This window comes from Drosophila yakuba, chromosome 2L (assembly GCF_016746365.2).
Source record: "Drosophila yakuba strain Tai18E2 chromosome 2L, Prin_Dyak_Tai18E2_2.1, whole genome shotgun sequence".
NCBI lineage: Eukaryota > Metazoa > Arthropoda > Insecta > Diptera > Drosophilidae > Drosophila > Drosophila yakuba.
This window is the reverse complement of record NC_052527.2, coordinates 12,113,955-12,139,084: the sequence shown is the minus strand read 5'-3', so window position 1 is coordinate 12,139,084 and position 25,130 is coordinate 12,113,955. Positions and strand designations below refer to the sequence as shown.

Below are 25,130 nucleotides of genomic sequence, written 5' to 3'. Positions count from 1 at the left end.
ATTTGCTTTCATAAATGAAATTGAAAATGATTTTCCCGCACTGAGTTGGGTTCAGTTTTCCGTTTCCGCCCTCGGTATTTTACCCATTTGCAGTGCGGGAATCTAATTGGTTGCGAACAGCAACGATATGTGAAATATTTATGGCCCAAGTCCTGAGCGTCGGTTGTGGTTAATGGAAACTGAGCGGGAATGGCAATATCCAGGCCATTCGTATTTTCATTAGCACTTGGCTATTTCCCAATATCACGTGATATTTGATATGCCCGTATGCCGGTTTCAAGAGCGCACAACGATTTATAAATGTATCTGTTTGTCTGCTCTTTATAATTTGAATAGTCTAAAAGGTCAATTGCTTATTTAGTTTTCATACCTTAAATTATATAGATATTTTCCCAACATCGGGATCGATAAGTCCATGAACACATCTGCTTAAGTCTCATAACAACTGTTGTCTAATATAATGAACTGTATATACATCACTAATCTTACATCTCCTTCAGCTTTGCTACGAGTTCCTTCAAGCTTTTATCCTCAATAATTTCAGAGCAGCGGTAATGATATTATATAACAATGGAGACACCTGCGAAACCAGCCTTCTCCGCCAGCCGCATCGATCCTTATCCCATTTCCATTGTAAGCTTGGAGGACATTTTCCCTTTCGCTGGCTTTGACTTTAAAAACCGCAGTCGATGTCCTTCGCCCCCGGCCGAGATGGGCCTTCAACATCAATTCTCGAAACGAAACATAAAACTTTTTCCTATGAATGAAGATGGTGGATGGTGGTAGGTGGGTGGGGTTTTTAACCAACAACCGATATCAGTATAATATAACAGCATAACTTTCTGAACTTTATGAGCGCCGATTGCTGTTGTCATTTCACTTGGCTGCCGTTAATGTTGCTCCTTGTTGTGGTTGTTGCCGCTTTTCATCCTGCGGCAAAAGTTGAAGAACTTTCGAGCGCGGTTGCTGAACAAATTTTGCCTTTTGATTTCGCTTGGCAAAACACAAATATACAAGACTGGCAGTGTCTGCCTTACATACGAAAAAGTTGATGCTGATTTGTTGTGGTTGCCCTGTCGCTACTTGTTTGCGTTGTGGTAGGACTCTGCCAATATTTACATCTAAATATCGATTTAGAGTGTCAATATCATATCGTATTCCGGCTTCACCCGCATTGCCCCCCACACCTGTAATTAATCACATTTGCATGCGGATTGGGTTTTACTCATTATGCACACACAGAGACACCCGCCACACAGAATGCTGTCACCACATGGAACAATGGTCCTTTTTCATGTGGATTTTTCTCTGACAGTTTTGCTGAAATCCGATGCCGCACAGATGCGTTTGCGTTGGCGTTGGCGTTTGCGTGTGCCACACTTTTGTGGGTGACTGTGCTCCATATGGCTCATTGCCTGATTTGATTGATCCAACTGGTGACACCTCTCTGGGGGATTAGCTCGGGGTAAAATCGAGGCAAAAACTGGGGAGGGGAGGGATGCGGCTTTTCGCAGCTGTGTCGCACAATTGTCTAAAATGTCATATATAAATATTTGCTCGGTTGCTGTTTGCATTACGTTTTCGGTTTTCTAATAAACATGGCGCTTGAAAAGCTAGCAGAAATTGCGACGATAAATCGAGCAGCTGGGGGCGTTTCACGTTTTCTGTATTTGCATTGAGACAACAGGACGAACAGGATACACATGCACACTGTCGTTGCATTGAGAGTTTATAGATGCTGCTCCTGTTGCCGATGTTTGCACTTTGACCCGAATTGTTTCTGGTGTGCATTAATTACATTGTCAATAGATTTCAATTTCGAAGGGCGTTTACGTGTGTGTCCTGCTTTGTCTAGTTAATGAACTGAATGCACTTGTGGGGCATCGTCCATTTATGGGGGTCTTGAGCTTGATAAGCCTCCTCGTGTCACAATAGGCAAAACAATACTCTTTTGCGGTTAAATTTTGCGTCTATTTACATTTGTTTAATTATTGAGTTGAATGTAGAACGGGAACTGGTGGGGTTATTTAAATTCACCAATGACCTTTCGCCCAAGCAGTTAATCACAATCACAAAGGACCTTGGTCAATTGTGCTGAAAATTCATTTTTGGAAATTTTAAATTTATAGATCCCCACGGATTAACTCTTTCCGTGTTTTGCTTCATCCCTTGGTTAACATAACAAATGAAATTATAAATATTTTTGGTTGTTTGCAGTCATAAAACCTGAAAGAACACTCGCTGCCACCCGTGCGTATACGTAATGCCCTCATAAATGCAGTCCCGCTGCTCTTCGCGGGAAATAAACATGGCGCAGCGTTCACTCCTACAAATCCTTCAAAAATCCGACTTAAGCTGGCACAAACACACACTTGCACAGACACACATATACTCGTACACATATACAGACAAGTAAATGGGAGCGCGGGTACAGGACATACATTAACGTATCAATGGCTTATTGGCAGGACCTGGAACTCGAGTACATCCACATATAAATAACTTTACCCGACTTTCCTCCCTCGTTTTATTGACTCTGAGTACCTGTTCAAATTGAAATTCAATGCCAGCCCATTGGCAGGCTCAACGAATCCCCTCGCACGATAATCCTGTTGCGATTTAGAGGCAGTCGACTTGTGTACTTTATTTACCATAATAAAAAGTATGGAATATGTTGCCATATGGAAAAAATGTATATATTTCATCTGCTAAACAATTCACCAAGCCTAAATTGTAATCAGGTTATAGCGTCTTTCAAGGAAGACGCACTAACAGAAAGGTGGAAAAAATTTGTATTTGTTTATTATATTATTGCCATGCTCGTAATATGTTTTAACATAAGAAAAATTAATTTCTTAATCAAACAAAAATGTTAATCCATTTTTTTTTAATTTTTTGCAACCATTTTTTTTTTTTGATTTTTTTGATAAAAAAAAATCTTTTTTTTTTATAGCAGTAAAAATAGTTGTTCAAAAGTGGAATGCCAAACCTCGTTGAATTCGTAACAAAATTTCCTTTCCACCTGTGCTCTAAAAAGGAAAATGAAATTTTTTGCCATTTTTTGAAAATTTGTTAAATTTTTATACCCGTTACTCGTAGAGTAAAAGGGTATACTAGATTCGTTGAAAAGTATGTAACAGGCAGAAGAAGCGTTTCCGACCATATAAAGTATATATATTCTTGATCAGGATCAATAGCCGAGTCGATCTGGCCATGTCCGTCTGTCCGTTCGTCTGTCCGTCCGTCTGTCTGTCCGTACGAACGTCGAGATCTCAGGAACTACAAAAGCTAGAAAGTTCAGATTAAGCATACAGACTCCAGAGACATAGAAGCAGCGCAAGTTTGTCGATTTATTGTTGTATTGGTCTTGTAAATTTCTATCGTTTTGCCAAGAAACATGTATTTAATCATATGAACCCCGCACCGCGCACCCCTCACCCCGCACCATGCACCATGCACCATGCACCCCGATAGACATAGCTATGTTTATAAGCAGCACATTTTAGTTGTGCGGCCATTTCTGGCGAAAATCCCATTGAAAATATATATTTATAACGACACTTTGATTAGATTACACTTAGAATAACGCAAGGTTTTAGGAGTTAGAAAGGATTTCAATTTAAGTAATTAATTATTAAATTATTGATTGGTAGCAAGCCGCCATCAAAATAATTAGGCGCCGAATGGAATATTATATATATTGGATATTATATTATTCTTCACAGTTGTTACTTTAATTTAGCTTGTTTATTCTATAGTTTCCATTAGGTGCCACAATAAAATACCTTATGCTAGCGTGGAATAGTTCATACTACTTTAGCTACTTTCTGATGGGTAATTTCTAAACTGTAAAGTTAATGTAATGGGGAATCAGGCTATATGTATGGGAATGTTCGATTTGATTTTTTATATTAATTCGTGTTTATCCTCGTTGGCCCTCGTTGATTTTCTTGGTTTTACAACCGCCAACAACAAGAGTATGAAACTGTAAAAGTTGATTTATAGAGAAGAAAAATAAATTTAGTTTTAAACAGTGAAAAAGACCGCTTCATTTTCTTTTTCTTGCATAAAAATTAGATATATCTAAAAAATTTTCCGCTTCTAAAACGGGTTTCCTAATTAAACAGTTTATCAACGCATTACTATACTAAATCAGTTTTCTCACACTCATAAAAGGATGATGGCGTTCGCTGATTCTGGGATTCGTAAGCAGTCAGAGCGGTAAGACACATCTGCATTTAATTAACCCACTTAACACTAACTCACAAGAATTATTTTTGCATAATGTCCCATTAGAATCACCATAGGATTGTGGAATCACTGTGTGTGGGATCTGCCCTTTAAAACTAATCAAGAACGAAAATTGATAGATCCCAAAATGAATTTTCAGAGTGTTTGCATCATTTTGCTTCTGTTGGTCGCTGGGTCCTGGGCCTACAATCCATGTAAGTTAAACGGCGGTATAATTCCCTGTGTTGTGAGTTAAGGCCGAACCATTTTCAGATTTTTGCGACGATGAGCCCGCTCAAAAGGGACCGTGCAAGGCACTGCTTTTTATGTGGCGTTTCAACAAGCAGCAACAAAGGTGCGAGCCTTTTGACTTCGGAGGATGTACTAAATCAAAAAATTTATTCGGTAATGAGTCGGACTGCAAAAGGGAGTGTCTGCCTGAATCGAGTAAATAGAGTAAATAGAAACATTTAATGCCCTCTGAGGGCGACCGTCAAAATAAAAGTTTCCAGCTGCCGTAAAGTTTCTGCTGTTTTCCGCTTCAGCCGAGAATATGATTTGTCTGCAAAGTTGAAATAGATTTTTCAACAATTTTCGGTAAGCCCAGCGCAATGCAAATGAACTGCCGTCGAGTTTTGATTTATGCTGATGAAAATTGAGTTGCCTAACAGAATATTATTTAGTTTTTTCTACCACTGCAGCGGAGCAGTCAGCGATAATACGAGTGTATAGGCTTCAAATATGGCAACCAGAAAATGCATTGTGTATTTTTGGGCTCATGGCCCGCACACATGGCGTATGCTTAATCAGCCATCGGGATGAGAGGGCTGTGGCCACCGTGTTGTATCAACTAGAGCTGCCACGCCCCGATCCGCCTCCGAAATTCAATCAGAATGCGGCTGGTATCCTTCGATACCGTTGTGGCCGGCCCCACTTAATATGCAGGTCCTGACACAAATTAAAACCCGACAATACACAGCGACTAGTACAGTAGCGGGAAAACTCGGCGTTATTGTGTGTTTGCTCGCTGTCGGTTATTAGATTTTCCGACAACAGACAAAGTTCACTTGTCGCCTGCATCACATGTTCGCAGTAGCCATGCTGTCGCCTTGTTTCCTTTTTCCGCTTTCCCGCTTTTCCCGCTCTCCCGCCTTTTCCCATCCGTTCCCCGTTTTGACAGCATTGTCTGCGAGCGTGTGTGCAAGGGAATTAAATTCATTAGCAATTTGCACGCCAACAAGCGGGTGAAAAGTGCAACCCAACTGGCGCAAAACAACAGAATCTGACGCGTGAACCCATTGACAGAGCAGACGGACAGTGGAGCGTTATCAAATGGCATCCTTCAGCATTTACCCTGAAATACATCAAAATGTAGAGTGAAACCAATGGCTTGCAATGCTTAAACTGTATTTAAACTGCCAAAAGCGTAACAGCCGATCCCAGGAATCCCATGCACTTGGAGGCACCTATCGCTTGAAGCTAAGGCTCTCGGCTGGGGAACAGAAGGCTTTGATGTGATCGCAGTCCCTTCTACCAAGTGCCATATCCGAGTGATAGTCGATCGGATAGATGATGGGCTGGCGATCAATGCGCCACGAGGTCGGCATTGAAAGGATCTCGACTTCGGTATCCAACTTTGCGTCGCACCTGCCTGCATACGTCGTGAACCTCTTGGGCTTGTGGACTCGATTATAGGGGTCTCTGAAGTAATCTCTGTAGTCCTGGCACTCCAAGTAGAACCTATCCACTCCCCGCACTGCGGTGTAGTCCAACACCTTCAGTCCAGGCTTATCGCAAGTGAAAATGGAAAGGCGGTGTATCCGGCTACTCTTGGACACATTCCACATGTCCACCTCTGGAATTAGCATCTTTGTCCCCAAGTTGATTCTTAGAGTAAATAGATATTTTATGAACTAAAGTGTGTTAGGTGTTTATCGAACTAGATTGTGTAGTTGAGTGAGTTTTCAAATGGAAAAAACCTTAATCTAAGGCTTGCTTTAATCTTAAATAAGAAAAATGAAAACATGCATGTAGTCACTAAGCTAGAGTTCTTAGTAAACTCATAAAGGACAAGCAGAACTGCACCAAAGGCAATCTAAGGAAACAATTTGTTTCTGCTAACCGGATTGACTTTATTATAATAAGCACAAAAATAGGGTGAGAGTGATGTTGAATGTACACGAGCATGGCAGCAAACTAAACAGAAAGCCATTGATCCATTAACTGGACGCCCTCGTGCCACAGAAACAGAAACTCAATCAATCAGCGCTCGGTAGCCCAGACATTGTTTGTACACACATAGGCAAAGTTGGAAAAGTGGGAAAAGTACAACCACTGGTTACCAGGGAAATGGTTAATCGGGTCAGAGGAAAACGTCGCCAGCCATCAATTAGCTGGGCTGTGTTTACTCACTTGTCTGCCATAAACAACAAAGGGATAGGAAGCTTCTCTGAGTTAATTAATACTCTTATTACGCATACGACACGTGGTACAGGAATAATAACATGCAATCAAATCAATTCACCTTGAAACTGGTGGGCTGATCAGTAAACTAATACATCATAAACAGGCGTTTTCGCATTCGCTTTTAGAGTTGAAGATGTTTTTCGTGCCTGGGCATCCAAAGAAATCTATTTCGACGCATTTTCGGTGAATCTTCTCAAAGGTCCATCTGTCTTCGGGCGGTTTTCGACAAGCGCCTCCATTACTTCTGCGATCATCACACTTTGCTATAATTTAACAGAATTCAAGTCATTAACAATTAATTAATTGATTTATTTATTGTACCCGGATTGTAGCCAACGACACTTTGCAATTGTAAGGCGCAAATAATAACAATTGACAACGACAGAAGCTTCATGTTCCTGGTCTGATGACCTTAGTTCAGATTTCCATTACTTTTAAAAATGCACTCTTTATTATACCGTAAAATTCGAATTTCATGCATACATTTTTCTTAAATCTAAAGAGCCTAACCAGTGGAACAAACGTTAAACGTTGTATTTTTAGTGTCATTTCAAATCAGAATTGTCACGACAACTGATTCGATTGACGTGGATTATTAACCTTCTTAATCAATTCCTGAGTAATTTATTAATCCAATTATCGCGTAGACTGACGCCTGATGGTCCATGGGGAAATATCGAAGGATATGTGAGAATATATTCACAATAAGCCATTAAGTCATTGATTGATTTAACCCAAGATCCGCGACAGACACTTTTGGCCAGGCACTTTGGACTTCAAAGGTCCTCTTAATGGGAGAGCAGGTTCTAGATTGCAGCCCCAGCATGTCTGCCAAACTCATTCCGTAAACTACGTCGATGGCAGCTTTATATGCTCAAACATAAATCATGCATGAATGTGGCAGAAAAGTGATTCAAGTGGATTGGGAGCGGAGGCGCAATGGCGTACACAACTTTGTGCAAACTCTGACAAACAACAGGCGGCGGCAAATTGCCCAACAAATCAATCAAATACATCTGACAGATCCTGGAGGAGTCGAGGAAAAGTTCGGATGCGCCACAGGACATGTAAATGAAAGCAGGATGAAAACGAAAGGCCCTGGGCTGCCATTAAAGTGGCTTGTCGAATGGAGCGAACAACGCCGATGACCGGACATGATGGCCAATGATGCGGTTCGATTATTTGGGCCTTGATCAAAGTTTTAAGTTGCCAAGTTGAAGAGAGGAACGACCCGATTAAATATTCATTCTCAACCCCGAACCTTCAATCATTCTTTGAACTCTTGATACGAAAAGTTCTGAAGGACACTTAATTATTTCCCTAATTTTGAAGCTGCTCTTGAATATCAAGTGTGCGCCATGTGTGCCATAAATTCTAGGTATTTTAATTTCATATTTATTAGCAAACACAATAATGTTCTCCTTAATTGTCTACCTACTTTGCATTCGCCGCTGGCGTCAACATCGGCATTAAAACAAATTATTCCAGCTCAAGTGAACTCAACTTCCAATCGACTTCATTATGCCACCTGCTCCTTCAGAATGGAGGCCTTGGATTCAGCCACCTGCTCATCTCGTTCTGGATCCGCCTCTGCAGTCTCAACTTTAATTGCCAGGACTGCTCCTACATTTTTCCAGCTTTCCCCCTGTTGTTTACTTTGCCTTACTTTGCAATTTTCCTCCTTACACTTTTAGCCTGGCCCTCTGCGTCTTGGCGTTTATTTATTTTTCTGTGAGACTGCGCATATTTTGCCTCCAAATTAATTGTTGACATTTGCATCAAAAAATAAGAAACAGAAACATTTGATCCTGCGGGCCTGTAGACGGGTTAAGCAATTCATTTAATTCCCTTGATTGTGCAAGGTACTTTGATTTATGGTTATAGTTCATGGTTTTCATTGAGCTAATAGAAATCTCACTCTAAACATTCTCATTTGATTATGAAATTGGAAAATTCGGAATAGAGACAATACCAAGGGTATTATCGCAGTCGTATTCATAGAAGACTGTATTCTTATTAATTGGGAGAAGTCTGTAAGAAATGTTATTTGATTTGTTTGTATCCAGTTGGTTAAGTGAGCATTTGCTTAACTTGATTGGCTGGCGGAAATGGTGCGATACAGAAATAATTGCGCTCAGATTGAGGAACAAATTCAGCTCATTTTGTACAAACTTTGTTTTGGCGTTAAGAAAGCGAGTTATGAAAAGCTGAATTCAATTGTTAAAGAGACAGAATGCATATGATATTTGGCATTGCTTTGCTTGTCTATTATGAGCAACTACATTAAAAGTTGAAGGGCTCTTAACATACGTATAATATTGATATTGACGTTAGTTCACTGACTTTTGAATATAATATTCCATAAATCTGAGAAGAGAAATTTAAAGCTGAAGGAACATGTAAACCAAGTTTGGCACACGTCTGTCTGGCGTCATAGCAATGTAGAAATATGTAATAGTACATTTCAAATCACATGTACTACATGAAATGGCACACCTGCCCTTGGATGACCGGTAAAATGTCCGCAAATATCGATACGTAAACATTTTATATGGAAACTTTTTCCGAACTTCCGCAAAACTGTGAGCATAAAAAATGAATCTGCATAGAACGACTCCCAAACCGAACATGAACCCCAAAAAATCTGTCGCCTCGGAGCCAAAAAAGCTCCCTGCCCACCTCATTATTCACCAAATGCATTACACAAATTGTTCGTTTATGGCAGGGCAAAGGCAGAAACCCAACCGAAAACCGCACATAAAAACTATTACGTCGACCTCCAGGTTCCCGGCGAAGCCAAACAGCTTGTCTCCGTAGCCCGTTTCCTGGCCAAAGGTGGAACATCTGTCAGCGGCATTCGGGCGCGTCGTTCAGCTCAGACATGTGGGCGGCAAACGGACATTTTGGCAACATTTTGTGGCACACATGCAGGCTGAAAAGGCGCAGGAAGATGCCTTAATTGCAACTGGCCTAGTACCTATTACTTGCACTTCATATGTGGGATAAAAGGGTTACATGTTACAATTCTTTCATATGTTAGAATGGCTTTGCTAAAGCCTCTGCATTTGTACGCCAATAAATATAAATATAAGTTATCTGTAGGTTTAACAACTATTATTTTTAAGAGCAACTTTAACATTATTTCAACACCAACAAGCACTTTAGAAACTTATATACCCCACGAACAGTTGGCATTAAAAAATCGCATCGAAAACTAGCTGACAAACATGTTCCACTCATGCGGATAGACAGGAGCAGGAACACGAACAGGGACATGTCCCCATCCCATAAACGGATTGACATTTCAATCTCTGGCGGAATAGGGTTCCATTGGGCGAGACTTGTGCATTCCCCACCTCTTGAGCATCGCTTTATCGTCTTATTTCGTGCATATTTCACAAATTGCATCCGTTTGTCGCATTTGGCAGCCATATTGCATAGCTAAACAACTTCCGCTCGACTGATTGTGAGTCAATTACAAAATTGCATTTTCCCCCAAGGGGTTAACCCAAAACCCCCAGTCCTTGAACACCACATCCTACCACCATCCATACCACTCCACATCATCACCCATCCATTCGAAACAACCTCCGGCAGTCGCGCTTTTAGTTTTGCTTGCTTGGTGTTTCGTTCATTAGGCCAAAGATGCTGGTAACTTTTTCTGGTTAAGTGGCTTCCAAAATGGCTGCAAATGTGTAGCAGCTTCTATTTTTCTCGGCGAAAGTTTGGGTTTGCATTTGCATATGTATATACTTGGCCAGTTCAAAGCAATAATGAAATGCGCTTGGCATATATATTTAGGAATTAGCTAAATTTGTTTGCTGTAGTTTAGTTTATATCTACAACTCATAAAAACGAAAGTTACAAACAGCTTTTAGGTACATTCTAACTTATGTTTGCTAATGAGTATGCCACGATAAATGTTTGCTATGCTAGTTTTAATATCTGAAAACCAAGATGAACCATATAATACCTTGTTTCAGGATGACGTGCTCCTCAGCATGGGGTTGAAATCCCAAGCCAAACTTTGGATGATGGCCCAGAACTCACCCAACGAACCATGAGTTGATCGTCCCCCGTTTTCTTATGAAAACCATTAGCAGCTTCCACTTGGAGTGACCCAAACTAGCCCGGTCAAAATTGCTTGACCCTCTGGACGCAGCGAAGATTTGCGGCCAAGGCACGTAGGGCGAATAAATTTTGTATGACATTGCCGGGCATTCCGAATCCCAGACTCCTCGTCTCCTCGCTTCCTCGGGAGGAGAACTGGCAATGAGGTGGCTGCCATCAAAGTAGCGCAAATTTGTAACGGTAATTTGGCTCGGGCGTCCACCGGATTTCAGTTTTGGAGCTGAAGCAGGAGCTGGAGCTGGAGCAGGAGCTAAAGATGAGACTGCTAAGTAGCCGGGACCATATTTCACGCAATGACTGCACAACAGACATGGCCACGCCCAGTTGGTAAGCACATTCCCTTGGGGGGAATCGCCCACAACCGGCCGCCCCATCCATTAGATGGCAAATTGAATTAAATGTAAAAATCTTTTGCACGCAATTGAGAAATGGAAAAGTGCAAAATAAATTTATAGACATAAATATGAAAAGAGGAGCAGAGGAGAAATACTTTTTAGGACTTTTTACGACTTCCATAGAAATTAAAATGCCATTTAATGCGCGCCAGCATATAAATTAAATGGCCGCATTTCGTTGGCGTTTTTATGTTCATTTCCAAAGGTTCGGACTAAGACTCGACGCAGCGATTTGCCGGTAAATTGAATTGGCATAAAGACACACTGGGAGTCCTGCCCAAACCATCGACTTTCTCAGATTCTGTGCTCCAGCCAGGCAATTGAGTCCTGTCTCTCGTTTTATAGCTGCAGACTTTTGTATACTCCACACAAATTTGCAATACGAGCGGAGTCAAAAACCGTGCGATCTGTTCTGTAGTTCAGATTGGAGCCCACTTTGTTGCCAATTGTTTATGCCGTTTAAATTTGTTATGCCCATTTTATGTCTCTTTGTGGTTTTATGGCCAAACTTTTATTTATGGCTTTTCCTCGCTTGGGTTTTCGGTCATGCCAATTGCATTTGATTAGATTTTGTTTGGTTAGTTGGGCGATCGAAATTGGAAATGAGTAATCCGAAATTGATTTACTTCTAGTAAAGGCAACTTAATTTAAAAAAAGGATAAAAAGTTGCTACCTATAACTGGTGCACAAAAATTGGTACCATACTTTAGGTACCTAAAAATTACTATTGTCCTGAAAAATAATTAGAAAAATATAAATACATAAATCTGAAATAAACAGCAATCTAAATCTAGAAAACCTTTTGCTTTCTAATAATTTTAATCTTATAAGGCTTCCTTGTCGGAGTGCCATGAATATAATTACACTTTCATTTCCGTACCAACTCGAAAGTGAGAATTTGACCAGCAAACGACGACTTCTCACAAATGGAAACACGTGTCGCAATGTCACGTTCTCCAACGAGTGGCATCTGCTTACAAATTGAAGACAACAAATGCCCTACACATTGGCTGGGATAAATAAATTACGAAGTGAAAATAAATAAGGAAATATGCCAGAAATAAAATGAAAACCCTGCAACCTTAAATGAACTTGACCTGCATGTATTATTGCACTGTAGTGTATTAAGAATATGGTTCGTATCTCAACATAAGAAAACAAAGGCAGATGATTACGATGAATACAACTTGCATCCTTTTCTTAACTGGGATATGCATAATTTCCTGAATACTGGATACACAAACACCTATGAAATTGCCCACATTATGTCAATACCGCAGCATTTTGAAGCCCATGTAGACACTGAAGGCCATGCAGCAGCATACGAAGCTGCATTGCAGCTTTTCCGGATCGAGATTTCCGTGATGATCGCAGCAGAGCCGGTGGAAGATGTGCCGGCAGAAGCCCATCCAGGAACGAGATCCCTGTGCTATTTGAGTGTCTCCCAGCACCACCTCCTCCTCGCTGTCATCACGGAGCTCCACCCTGCCCATCAACTCCACCACACCATCATCCAGACGCGTAGGTGCCTCGCTCAGGTAGTTGATGGTCTTCAACTCGCGCTCCTGCAGCAGATCCTGTTCGGTGGTCCGCTCCGCCTCCGGAATTCCCTCGTCCCCCGCCTTCGCCCTCCACTGCCACCACCAGCTGAAGCGGGGCTTGGAGTCCACAGATGGTGTCGTTCGTGCCATTGGCACCTGGGTGTCGAACTCGTGGTAAACACTCGATAGGCTCATGAAACTCTTGTAGTCGCGTAGCTCATTTTGGGTTTCCGCATCAACAATCTGTCTCTGAAGTTCCTGGAAGTTGAAGGGATACGGATAGGTGTTTTTGGGAGTGAGGTCCTTCCTCTCAACTTCCTGGAATTCGTCTTCTGAAGTGCCAGAAAGCGTATCTCGTTCACGGTCTGAGCTGGTTGGTTTTTCGACACTATCCTCATAGGAATCCTCCTGATAATTCTCCTGAGAATCCTCTTGAGAATCCTCTTGATAATCCTTCTGATAATCCTCTGGATACTTAGCATAGTTGGATCTATGCGTGTACTTCCCTTCGAAGTTTACTACCTTCTCTCCTTTTTTCTGCACTGGCGGATTCTGGATCCCCACCTTCGCGTTCTCCGCAGCTCCGCCCTGAAAGCGCTTGATAGAGTTGGTAATCCTTGACCTGATATCCCTGGCAGCGCCCAAGGAAAAGGGCATCTTGAAGCCCAAGAAATTGTTTTCAGAATCTGCAGTCCTTTGGTTGCTTATCCGGTTCTCCTGCCTCCAAGTAAAGTACTGATGTGGCTCGAGCACCGGATCCGGACGATCCCGACGCTCCCGACGATGCTGGATACTCCAGCTGGGCGGAGGTGGGCTGCGCAAATTGGTGCCAGGCGAGGGCCAGTACGTCTGGGGTGGCATGGGTTGGTAGGAGTTCTGAGGCAGTACGTCCATAAAACCGTAGTCTGGCTGCGGCGGCGGCACTTGACGCATGTACCCGGAGACTCGCATGTTGCACTCCAGGGCAAACTGCTGATGGGCCCGGTACTTGGCTCGCTCCGTGATCATTTCTATGTGGAGTTTGCGCTCTGCCATGCGTCTATTTTGGAAATTGATGGGTTCCACAACGAGACCGTACACTTTGCACATGCTGGACAGCTCGGCGTCTGTTAGGCGCCGAATATCCTGGCCGATGGGACGATCCCTGCTGGCATCATTCAGTAGCATGGCTGACGATGGTCCTTAACACTCAGTGCTTAGCTGCTGCTGTAGGGCATAGTTTGGGCAATGCATTCACCAAGAATTTCGGGAGTATCTAAATAATCTCAAATATGTAAGCAGTATTCTAAATTTTGGGTTTAGCTAATAGTAAAGGCTGTCAAAGGCGTGTCAAGTGTGCCTGGACCAACTTGCCTGATGGGTTTCTCCCAGACAATGCCAAAACACAATAATTCAAAACTTTTAACGCTGCGCAAACAAGGCAGCTAGTGAAGCTGAATGAAGAATAAGTTGAAAAATCATCGAAATATACTTTGGCTTCCTTTGTTCTGAGTTCTGAGGTCTTTGTTTTGTTTTATTTTATTATATTTGTTTGTTTTGACAACCTGCCTGCATATCCCTGCCCCCACTGGCAAGGACTCTGTCCCCTTTTGATGGCCCCCAGTTTTATGTTTGGGGAGCTTTGTTTTCGGTTATGGTCCTTTTATTTAGGGGCAGTTACTTTTTGGAAAAGGGTTTGGCGGAAAAACAGCAGTACATGCATATGGGACACTAGATATATGCAGATCAAAGGGATGCAAACTTTAAAGAGAAAAGTGAAGTCAACAGTCACCCAACTTAAGTGTTTCCCAATAATGTTACATTTTTACAATACACAAGTGATTTCGGGATAGCATTTTAAACAGTAAAATAAGCAAAACGAACATAAATTTATAAACTAAAGAGTAACATTTTATTTAAAAATGTTACTCTTGTTAGTAATACTCATCCTACAGTAATACTAAAATATAAATACCTAAAATTTTTTGTATTTAATTAATAATATTACCTTGCCTTTTTGAAGATAATTTTTATTCCAGTTGCGATGAGTTTACAATTGGCGCCATCTGTGCAAAATCCAATGCAAGTTACGAAAAGCTTTTATTCAAAGGTTTGTAAACTTGCCAAAGCTCCAACTAATTTTTGAACCATCTATACACCATGTTTAAACAATTTAAAATTTGTATGATATGAATATGAATATATATATATATATATATATTGTACCTTAAGTTAAAATGCTAGAAAAGTTCGTTTAATATTCATAAAGATTTATTAGTAAACATATATTTAGACTACGCACAACTACAAACGTTTTGGTGATTCGTAACCTAAAAAATTCTCCTTTTTGGCTGAAAGCATGGCAAACATTCAAGTATTTTATTTGTTTTATTGATTTTGTGTTTACTCATTATTTGGTTGGTTTTTGCAAAGATGTGTTCTAATTTATGTTAGCTTTAATAATATTTTATAAATAATTTGTTACTCGTATAAATTGACTGTATGTGTGATTGCAGCACTCTATTATTGTCATCCAAGAGTTCGGTTTCCACGCTTTAAATATAAATATTTCCATAAAGTTTTATGTATGTATACTTAAGCTATTAAGTATTTACAAAGCTCAACTATGAACACGAACTTGTAACGGCATTTGAAATTCTGTTTTGATTTGACTTGACTTGAATTGGTTTTGGTTTTCACCTATTAGTGTGTTAATGTATCTGTGTTCTATTGTTAAATATTTGTCTTTTTAAATTATTTTTATTTTGTTTCGCTTTGCTATGTCAAAAAGTTATAGAATACGGTTTAACAAATACTAGATACGAATCTCAACAATTTGCGACCTAATCAAATGCAATTGCTTAAAGTTGGGATTGTTTGCTTGGAATTGAACTAATTTTACTCGTCAATTGTAATACTAATCATAGGGGAGAATGTAATGCAAATTTGAACTCAATTTAATATAATTATATTTAAAAATTATGTACACCTTGAAAGTATCCCTAATTTAGGCGATAAATGTTACTTTGTTTTCATCTTAAATCTTATTGCTGTTCTCGCTTATCTCGATTTTCATTTTTTGAAAAAACAAACTATTTAACGAATGTGTCACTTAAATTCGTTGCTGGCTTAGTACTTGTACTCCGGCAGATAGATGTCTATCCTCTGCCGGAGGAGCTGCTTCAAATTGATCAATCTGAAAATTAGATGCGACTTGGTCACCCAAAATAATTCGCAAACAAACATGATGACTCCGTCCCAGCCCTGATTCGATGCGATCCTGCGACGATCCTTAAAACTCCTCGTCGTCGTCGTCGTAGTCATCGCTATCGCTATCGTTGCTGGGCAGGATGTGGAAACAGGCCCACAGCCGGGACATGTCCACTCATCGTTTGCGATTATAGGCGCCAAGCGAAGACTGCCTTCATTCCTTCATCTCGTGGCCATTGGGGCCCAGCTCGAGGAGCTCATGGGGCTCGGCATTCAGCTGAGGAAGGAAATGAATAAAGGTGATGAACATGCTGAACTTTAGGAAGACCTAATCCCAACTAACCCTATCCACGCTGGCCAGATCGTTCTTCGACAGATGGTTAACCAAAATAGTGCCCAGGGCATCGCACATCACATTAATGGTGGTGCGGAAGCGATCCCTGAAATTACAGTGTGTTATTATAACATCCTTTCAATTCGAAGGCTTCCGACTTACAGTAGCCAATCGACGGCTATGATGAGGGACACATCCTTCGGCTCCAAGCCCACCGTGTCCAGCACCATGACCATGGTGACGAGTCCGGCCTGCGGGATTCCAGCAGCTCCAATCGATGCTGCCGTGGCCGTTATACTCACGGCCACAATGGTGCCGAAGGAGTAGCTCATCTCACGGTATTGGGCGATAAACAGAGCAGCCACCGCCTCGTAGAGAGCCGTTCCGTCCATGTTGATGGTGGCACCCACGGGAATGACGAAGCGAGTGACCCGCGGATCGATGCCCATGTTGTCCAGGCACTTGATGGTCAGCGGCATCGTGGCCGAGCTCGAACCCGTTCCGAATGCAGTGGCCAGCACCTGACTCAGCTTGGCTATGTAGCGGTACGGTAGACGTCGGGTGCCCAGGAAGAAGATCACCGCAATTGTGCCTAAAAGAAGTATTAATCCAAGTGGTTAATGGTAGTATGCTTTATTTATAAAACTAAGCTACAGGTTGGGTAGTGGCTTTTTGAATCGTTGTGAACTAATTGACGGTGTGTATTACTTACCAAAGCCGTGAAGGAATAGACCTATCATCACCGTTATGAAATACCATCCTAACGACTGAATTGTGGCGGCAATCGATTCCATCTCAATGATCTTGGCGGCAATCAGGAAGGCAACGCCCAGCGGGGAGATCCTAAAGAAATGAAAATTTGGTTTTCAAGTTTTTGGTGATATGTAAATAGATCCAAAGTTACCAAATAACCCAAGAGGTGATGGTCATCATTGCCTCACTCAATGTGGTGAAGAAGTCCTGCAGCAGTTGACCCTTCTCCCGCATTCTACCAATGGTGGTGCCTAGGATTACACTGAACATGACGAGACCCAGGACATTGGAGCCCTCGCGCTGTGCCGACTTGAACTCCCAGTTTTCCATGGGCTCTATATAGGAGAGTATACGAATAAGTTTCACGATGAGTTTAGGATGCAAGGGGAACATGCAAGAACTTACGTGCTGGGCTAATGCTAGTGTTCTCATAGATCTCAGTGCGGTGCTAAAATGGAGCAGGTGTAAATATATTATATATAAATATATATGGTGTTTAATTCAGTTCAAATTAAAGGCATGAGTTCGAGGAAAAATATATAGATAACATGGAGTAATCGTCTCGGCACTATCATCAGTTGAGATTTGGCTGAGTTTCACGAAATGGTAGCATCTGAACCAGCGAAATTGCGGTTTGTCTGTTATTTTCCCTCATTGAGTCAACAATAATCTAATTGGGCGCATGAATATTCATTCGGTTGCCTACCTACACCAACATCCACTCTCGTATGCATGCATATAGCATATAATTATGGAGGTACAATGTCCACATATCTGCCGCAGGCCGAGCTAAGTACTTGATTCAATTTGTGTCTGGGGCCTCCTAAACCGAAACCGTGTTGATAGGACCGCTTCCCTCTCACTCGCTCCCTATTCGCCGTCGCATGTGCGACTCATGCGATAATTGAAATTTAAGCACTGACACTCACTCACACGGCGATTTCACTTGTGTGAAATCCCCCTACTTGGAGCTGGATTGAAAGCTGTAATTGAAATTGTGGTATCCCTATCATGTCAGTTTTGATTATGTGTCGCGCTTTGTTTCAATCAAAATCTCGCCAAACCGCAAAGAATTGAATAATTGCTACCGTTGCTTGCGGCTTGTTGCTTCAACGGCGTTCAACAGTGCGTATGAGCGATTCGCCTTGGATTAGGATCTTACCTGGAACATGGTCGACTGAATGATGTTGTCCGTGAACATGTTTCTATTGGGAATAAATAAAATGAGTCAGAAGGCGGTGGGTTCAATCACCAGCAGATCGACAGATCGACATACCGCACCAGATCCATAAGCGTGTCCGGGGTGAGCACCTTGGATGCCTTATCAATGCTCTCCGTCTGGGTCTCCACGATCTTGGCTCCCTGCCCGGGACGCAGTGTGGTCACCAGACAAATGCCCAGAATCACGGCCGAAATGGTGGTCACAAAGTAGTACGTAATGGCTCTGATGGGATTTACATTCGTTTGCTATGGGTTATAAATTATCAACAATATCAACTCACCTGGTAGCAATCTTGCTGGACATGCTCAGATCTAGTCCACCAATGGCGCTGGTGATCGATGAGACCAAAAGCGGAACAATCAAGCATTTTAGCATTCTAAAAATATGATATTCATTATAGTTTACTCTTTAGTAATTAGGGCTAATAAATATCATGAAAAATGGGACTATATAGATTTCACCATTTATTATTTGATTAAATAAATGTTTTTAGATTTATTCATTATTTGGATGCATCTTAGTTAAATTTAGCAAGTTTCTTCTCACTCACCGCAAGAAAATCTCGCCGGGAAAGGATATGTACATGATCTCTCTCTTCGACCACTCGCCCGTGCTGTTTTTGATGATGAAGCCGATGAGTCCGCCCACGAACACACCGATAACGGTGGCCATGGTGAGGACATTCTCCTGCATGAAGGCCTTGAACTTGCCGCCATCCTGTTTGGGTCGCGTCATGGTGACGATCCTTGGATTGGTTCAGGGCCTGGACAACCCTGGGTCCTGCTGGAAGCCCCTTCTAACGCACTTTTGCTCACGATTGACAGTCAATGCGTCGCCCAAGACTATCTCCTCTCCGAAGTATGAAGTGAAATAAAAGGGTGTACTGTAAATAATCATGATTATTATATGGAGTTAATAGGTATTGTTATATTAGAATGGATTATTTTGAGAGTAGCTTAGTTACTCCGAGGTGTTTCAAGTTTTTATGTTAAAAAACTAGTTCCAGTTGTTGGCTAGGGGTTAAACTGTAGCGTTTCCTCCTCACCGGGCGACCAGTGATCGCCGACTGAGCTTTCGCACAAAGCAGATATTTACAACCCCAAAACGAGTGAATTCGGGCAGCTGGGCTTTTGTGATTTATGCGCACAGCTAACCCCTTACCTCTGACCTCCATTCCACGGTATCCGCGGGTATCCGAGGGGTGTTACTTTTGACACGAAGCCGGACGGATGTTGTTCAGCGTTGGATTTGTTGCGGAATACTTTTCAGAACACTTTTCGAGCGGAAAGGGCGGAAGCGAGAGCTTGATGCTGCTGATTCCAACAAATGAAACTAACACAATGCAAAGAAGTTAACGCTGAATATTAGCACTCATTTAGCATTGACACTTTGGCCAATTATGCACGAATGTGCGAAAACAGCAAACAGCTTCCCAGAAGAATGCAGCTCAATTAATCGATGCACTGCGACTGGGAAACGTGTCAAACTAATAAATTTACATAAACGATCAACTAATGAAAACAAATTTAATGCCTTAACTGGGTGCAAGGGCAACCAGCGGGGCGGCGATGATCAATGATCCAGACAGATCCAGACAGATCCGATAGAGTGCGAAATTGACACCGTTTGCATCATGGCCATCACAATATCCTCTCAATTGGGATACGCCGCTGGCAATTTGGGATTAATCATGAAATCTTGGCCATTCGAAATTGCTTAGCCAATTGTGTGGCAATTGACGAGGAGACAGCTAGAGATTGAGATGGCAGCCAACACTTTGGAATAGCGAACCTCATTTAGAGAGGTGACTAACGAGTGACTGAGATCTCTTAGTTAAATCTAATGCAATAAAAGTCAACGGCTCGCATCTGACGACTCACAAATTTACACAAATAGCTAAATATATTTCTGGCGGGCACTAACTATTGCAAAATGTGCATGCTTAGAAAGGTATCGGATTTTAAAAGCTGTAATTAAATTTCTACTTAAAAATGAAATATTTTCTAAAGAGCAGTTTAACAGATTTTAGCAGATTGGGCGTAGTACCATTTTTAAGTAAACTTGTCCAGGTGTTAGAAAATACAGGGTACCAACCGAACCGAATCGCTGTAATTAAATTTCTACTTAAAAATGAAATATTTTCTAAAGAGCAGTTTAACAGATTTTAGCAGATTGGGCGTAGTACCATTTTTAAGTAAACTTGTCCAGGTGTTAGAAAATACAGGGTACCAACCGAACCGAATCGACTGCATTTGGAGTCTTTAAGCAATGCACCCTCACCAGTGAGATCACTGATCGCAATCGTCTGGCTGCTCGACACCCTTTGATAATGCCATTATGTGTATCTGTATCAGTATCTGTATCTGTGGTTCGCCTAATTGATGTAACTACAGAACAGAACAGTCCAGAAACTGAAACTGAAACCGATTCCAAGTGGATGAGTGGTATTAGGGGACAGGTGTGGGTGTGGGAGTGAGGTGGGCTTTTCACTGATATGGAAACCTTTTGGCGGCCTGAACTGTGTTTAGTGGGTGCAGTGAGCTGTGTCGAAGCATTTTGGAGCAAGAGGTGTTTATCTGAATAGTTTAATTTGCGAACCGTTTAAGTTGGACACTTGGAGTGAGAAGTGGACAGAAGGTGGATGTGCAGATAAGAATTAAATTTAATAAATGTAGCGGAACTTGAGTGGAATGCACTTGTCATGCAGTTGCACTCGTGCCCAACTAGATGTATTTACTAAGCCGCGTTTCAGTTTTATTAAATTGTCGTTGTATACATGAATGCATGCAGTATTTATTCATATTTTTCTATTTTGAACTTGACCGTGAATGAGTCTGCCTACATAGACTGCCGGCGACGTAGGCAGACATTGTGTTTCATGTAAATATGTGTAATTTGTGAAAATTGTGTGATAGTTGCATTGAATTTCAATTGCAGCGGAAGTTTCATTGATCCATCAAGTTCACTGATGAAAGGATGGGTTTCACACTAAACGGAAGTTGGACCGTCGATGGCGAAGTCATCATAATTAATGGGAATTTAAAACCCAATTTAGCATTTACCACAGCGTGTTCGTGGTTGAACTTGAACTTGTCTCTAGTAACAAACTTATTTAACACTCGGCACCAGTTGATTGGACCTATCTGTGATCTCTTTTTTTTAAAGATTCGAATCAATTTGTTTTCCGTTTCAGAAATATTTTGTCTGGCATGTAAGGGAATCATTTCTTTGCCATGTTTGATTGGCAGGCAGTTTACATGATCACAAATGCCGTACAAGTTTGTTATTGTTGCTAGTCAAACACAAATGTATACCCAGAGATGCATATTAATTAACGCGCTATACATTGACTTATATAACATGGAGGTACTTTTACTACTCTGCTAATTAATGCAATGCAAACTGAATTCAGAGCCCATGTGCGCGGGGCAGCAAATTCATTGTCAATGCAAATTGATTTGCATTTCGCGGGGGTTCGATTAGACAAAGGGGGGACTTTTGAGGGCCAGAAGCTTGACCCACCCACTTGTCTTTGATGTGAGGAAATTTCTAATAAAGCGCCTGAGGAAAACCAGTTAAAGCCGATCTGAGCCCAACTAAAAATCAGTAGTATGTTTGCGCTATAAAAGCAATTATCACCGTTTATGGGATTTATATATAAGTTAGACAGCGTTATGAGTTTATTTGCTGTTTCATGGAAAAGTGTAATTACCAAATTTTACCACTAGAAACCTCTGTATATGTATTTTACTTAAGTAAATATGACGGAAAGTTTTGATATACTTAGAAGTTGTAAATACACCAGACCTTGAAGTCTTTTTTTTGTACAGAAACTCAAAGTTTATAGGAAAATACCCTCAGCTGGTGTTATACGATTAGGAATTGAATCATACATATGTATGAAACATTGCATGACGCTACAATCTCGAGTCATCCGACAGCCCTTGTCGCTATAATCTATAGACAGTATGTCTGACTATCTGAATACGGCAGCTACGCTCTTTCATCCAGATTTAGCTTATCAAGATCAGTATGGTTCCGCAAAGCCAAGAATAAAAAAAGAGCAAATAGCACGCGGGTAAAATTCCAGATTATCTTTAATCGTAAATTGGAGTTTTGGCATATTAATGGGTTTCTTAAATATTTTTCCACGCGCCCGACTTATGAGCGCATTTTATTTAGGTGAGAAAATTTTGGCAAATGCGCGAGGGCAGATTAATGAATTTGCCAAAACTAACACGTATAATAATATAATTGCATTTTCCTAAAACTATATGCTTTCCCTCATTTTCTCATTATTATGGCGAGAGGAGAGCGCAGATAAACTATTTTGGTGCATCGCACTTTGTGTGCTAAAAATAAAAAGAATTAAAACCAAAGCAAAACATATGCACATAAACCGTGGTAACAGTTTGAGACGCCTCTGTCTATGCAAAAGTGGGTGGGCGTTCCACCAAGGTTATCCGGGAGGTTGTTCAGCGTCTTATCAGCTTCGGAAATCGGAAATTATTCACGCTTCTCCCTTGGCTCTCAAGAAGCGTAAATCGATTAGATGACAAGTAAATAAATTCTGGAAGGCAAAGCACACTGCGTCTCATCCTTGTACGATTTCTGAAAGCCTATTTACTTTACTTTTCAAATCAGAATTAAAAGTATATATTTCTCATGATTTGCACACGATTATCTTTTCAATATCTAACCATCAAAAATCAATAAGTAAATGAAACAAGTAAATCAAATGTAAAATATATGTCATGTTTTGGCACTAATTTAGTACGACACCGCAAGAATTTAAAACTTTATTTGTTTAGAGGGTAGCAAATTAGCGACTAAATATGTATCACCCGGCAACAAAATTCGTTTCCTCTCACAAGAGACACTCACTTGGAAACAAATATAAATACTTAAAACACTAACGCAAATTCTCTTGAGTTCTTTGAAGGATTTCACAGTACAATACCCAAGGCACAGGATGCTTTTATGTCAAGTTTACAGATATGTCTTTAAATGGCGGATATATCTGCCAGGAATCACTGTAGAACTTACAAGCAAAAGTATTCACATGTGCCGCTGGCCACTGGCTGGGAACAGGGGAACAACTCCCGACGTATTCAAGAACCCTTCAGGCACGACCCCTAATCGAAACGGGGGAGGATCGGGATCGGAGAAGCGCGTGGTCCCGAGCACGCGGCTAAATGGCAACTGACTTCTGATCAGTGGCAGTGATCCCACACACCGATTCCGATTCCGATCTCGATCTCAATTGCGATGTGGTCTGGTCTGGCTCTGCTAGCAGCGGCAGTAGAACCTGACTCGTCGGTTTGTAAAACAGTACTAGAAACTAAATCGAAATCAAATTCGAAATATAGCAAGCTACCGCGCAAATTGCACGCCAGCAGCGACGTCGACGTCGCCGTCGGCATCCGAGTGTGTGCGGGTGTGTGTGCTGCTGCCGCTGCCCGAGGGTTGACTTTCATTCATCAAAAGCTGCTGCTGCCTCTGCTGACTGCGCTGCGCTGCCTTTGGCTCATCGCATTTCACGTAACGCATACGCAGCGTTGGCCGCGTAATTTGTCGCGCCTTGTTTCGCGCTCCCTTGCAGCGAGGAGTGCAATGAAAGGAACTCATTATGGCTGTTCAGTAGCTGGGCATCAACTTTCGATTATTTCCTTTCCATTAGTAGCTGCATTGTGCCGACACTGCATCACTGATCATCCTCGCATTGTGGGCAATGGCAATCAGGGTGCTTTCCGGCCTCTTCAAGGTCTGCCTCCTCTGAAAGAAAGTGAGATTCTTTTTAGATCTGGTTTATTATTATGTCACAGCTCCGCTTGCTTCATAAGTGGGTCAAGTTTATGCATTACCCAATCCCGCAATGATTACACCTCATAATTTGAAAAGATCGTGGCAAACCACCCCCCGAAAAAAATAGGGAACAATGCCCATGGCCATGGACTACTTAAACCTGATTGTGCGTACGGGGAATACAATGGCCAGAATCTTAGAGAAGCAGCAAGAAAGTGGGATCGAGTCCTAGGCTGACCCAAAGAATGTTAGTCGACCGTTTCCGGTTTCATATTCGTACCACAATAAATATCAGTAGCAGAAATAAAGCAATAAAAATCAGCAGCAGCAGAAGCAGTAGCAGTAGCAGTAGCATCATCATCACAGCTGCAGCTGGCTTTGATCTGCTTCAATTCGATTTGCCTTGGGGGCCGGGGCCAGTTCCAGTTCCATGCTGGTGGGAAATGAGTGTGGTATGCTCAAGCTGCGGAAGAGCAGGCCGGAGGATGGGATGCTGCTAAGTGGCGGGCCACAGTTGACAGCGATTGCCATAGTCCCTAAACGTAAGCAGCCGGGGATTTGGACTCCCCAGCCCACTGGATCTGCCCCTGGTTCATGGATGGGTGGCTTACCGCTGGTTCGTGTGAAGAGGTGAGGTGCTGCCATGGATGGGCATAGTACACACATTCGGACCGGAACTGTCGATCTTCATTTTTGACACTGGAAAGATTGTTGAGGTTGCAAATTGCACGCCAATCGGGTTGCTATGTTGTGGTATATAAATAACTGAATAATTAGATTCTGGTCGTTGTTGATGGTAGCAAGTTAATTCAGAAAATGCCCCGTAATGAGGATGAGCCGTTGGTAGGGGGCCTAAGGAGCGATCGAGTTAGAACTAGCTTTCGCCAATCTGAATTGAAGCATATACATATCTGTGGTTTGGAAAATAAAGCAAACAAAACGTTATTCTTATAATAAATGATTATTACTTACCTATACGAATTATAAAACAAAGCTGGCGATCGAAATTTAACATCAAAAAACTGCTCACTCACATAAAATCTAATAATAAGCTGTGCGTTTCT

General features: G+C 41.7%; 5 protein-coding genes and 1 long non-coding RNA gene across 6 annotated transcripts; 2 read left to right on the top strand and 4 right to left on the bottom strand.

The window, feature by feature from the left end:
• The first annotated feature begins 4,176 nt into the window (after window positions 1-4,176).
• Window positions 4,177-4,752, top strand: LOC26534896 (kunitz-type serine protease inhibitor vestiginin-1). Its single transcript, XM_015199075.2, has 3 exons — window positions 4,177-4,221; window positions 4,297-4,445; window positions 4,504-4,752. Exons 1-3 carry the CDS (start codon window positions 4,178-4,180, stop codon window positions 4,683-4,685), a joined length of 375 nt encoding a protein of 124 aa, XP_015054561.1. The 5' UTR covers window position 4,177; the 3' UTR covers window positions 4,686-4,752.
• Window positions 4,753-5,620: 868 nt separating this feature from the next.
• Window positions 5,621-6,201, bottom strand: LOC6527845. Its single transcript, XM_002088881.4, has one exon. The coding sequence runs from the start codon at window positions 6,096-6,098 to the stop codon at window positions 5,697-5,699; it is 402 nt and encodes a 133-aa protein (XP_002088917.1). The 5' UTR covers window positions 6,099-6,201; the 3' UTR covers window positions 5,621-5,696.
• Window positions 6,202-6,675: 474 nt separating this feature from the next.
• LOC26536122 (kunitz-type U1-aranetoxin-Av1a) lies at window positions 6,676-7,127 on the bottom strand. Its single transcript, XM_015199213.2, has 2 exons — window positions 7,018-7,127; window positions 6,676-6,959 (listed from the first exon to the last, which is right to left on the bottom strand). The coding sequence occupies exons 1-2, from the start codon at window positions 7,088-7,090 to the stop codon at window positions 6,790-6,792; spliced, it is 243 nt and encodes an 80-aa protein (XP_015054699.2). The 5' UTR covers window positions 7,091-7,127; the 3' UTR covers window positions 6,676-6,789.
• A 111-nt stretch (window positions 7,128-7,238) lies between these two features.
• On the top strand, window positions 7,239-8,517 carry LOC120320876. Its single transcript, XR_005560442.2, has 3 exons — window positions 7,239-7,383; window positions 7,436-8,074; window positions 8,185-8,517. It is a non-coding gene; the product is annotated as an uncharacterized LOC120320876 (long non-coding RNA).
• A 3,792-nt stretch (window positions 8,518-12,309) lies between these two features.
• Window positions 12,310-14,132, bottom strand: LOC6527844. The gene has a single exon (XM_002088880.4). It carries the CDS (start codon window positions 13,928-13,930, stop codon window positions 12,491-12,493), a length of 1,440 nt encoding a protein of 479 aa, XP_002088916.2. The 5' UTR covers window positions 13,931-14,132; the 3' UTR covers window positions 12,310-12,490.
• An 859-nt stretch (window positions 14,133-14,991) lies between these two features.
• Window positions 14,992-23,599, bottom strand: LOC6527843 (excitatory amino acid transporter 1). The gene is made up of 11 exons (XM_002088879.2): window positions 23,308-23,599; window positions 18,812-19,144; window positions 18,542-18,637; window positions 18,316-18,483; window positions 18,202-18,244; window positions 17,445-17,487; window positions 17,191-17,374; window positions 16,999-17,129; window positions 16,449-16,878; window positions 16,296-16,392; window positions 14,992-16,229 (listed from the first exon to the last, which is right to left on the bottom strand). The coding sequence occupies exons 2-11, from the start codon at window positions 18,994-18,996 to the stop codon at window positions 16,167-16,169; spliced, it is 1,440 nt and encodes a 479-aa protein (XP_002088915.1). The 5' UTR covers window positions 18,997-19,144; window positions 23,308-23,599; the 3' UTR covers window positions 14,992-16,166.
• Between the last annotated feature and the right edge of the window lie 1,531 nt (window positions 23,600-25,130).

What these genes read in the sequence shown, in the direction of transcription:
- LOC26534896 (XM_015199075.2), top strand. Translation starts at nt 4,178, where the DNA reads ATGATGGCGTTCGCTGATTCTGGGATTCGTAAGCAGTCAGAGCG. An exon ending in ATTCGTAAGCAGTCAGAGCG is followed by an intron (nt 4,222 to 4,296) that starts GTAAGACACATC and finishes ATGTCCCATTAG; the next exon opens with AATCACCATAGGATTGTGGA. An exon ending in GTCCTGGGCCTACAATCCAT is followed by an intron (nt 4,446 to 4,503) that starts GTAAGTTAAACG and finishes AACCATTTTCAG; the next exon opens with ATTTTTGCGACGATGAGCCC.
- LOC6527845 (XM_002088881.4), bottom strand. Translation starts at nt 6,098, where the DNA reads ATGCTAATTCCAGAGGTGGACATGTGGAATGTGTCCAAGAGTAGCCGG.
- LOC26536122 (XM_015199213.2), bottom strand. Translation starts at nt 7,090, where the DNA reads ATGAAGCTTCTGTCGTTGTCAATTGTTATTATTTGCGCCTTACAATTG. An exon ending in TGTCGTTGGCTACAATCCGG is followed by an intron (nt 6,960 to 7,017) that starts GTACAATAAATA and finishes GTTAAATTATAG; the next exon opens with CAAAGTGTGATGATCGCAGA.
- LOC6527844 (XM_002088880.4), bottom strand. Translation starts at nt 13,930, where the DNA reads ATGCTACTGAATGATGCCAGCAGGGATCGTCCCATCGGCCAGGATATT.
- LOC6527843 (XM_002088879.2), bottom strand. Translation starts at nt 18,996, where the DNA reads ATGACGCGACCCAAACAGGATGGCGGCAAGTTCAAGGCCTTCATGCAG. An exon ending in CCCGGCGAGATTTTCTTGCG is followed by an intron (nt 18,638 to 18,811) that starts GTGAGTGAGAAG and finishes TCATATTTTTAG; the next exon opens with AATGCTAAAATGCTTGATTG. An exon ending in TCCAGCAAGATTGCTACCAG is followed by an intron (nt 18,484 to 18,541) that starts GTGAGTTGATAT and finishes AAATCCCATCAG; the next exon opens with AGCCATTACGTACTACTTTG.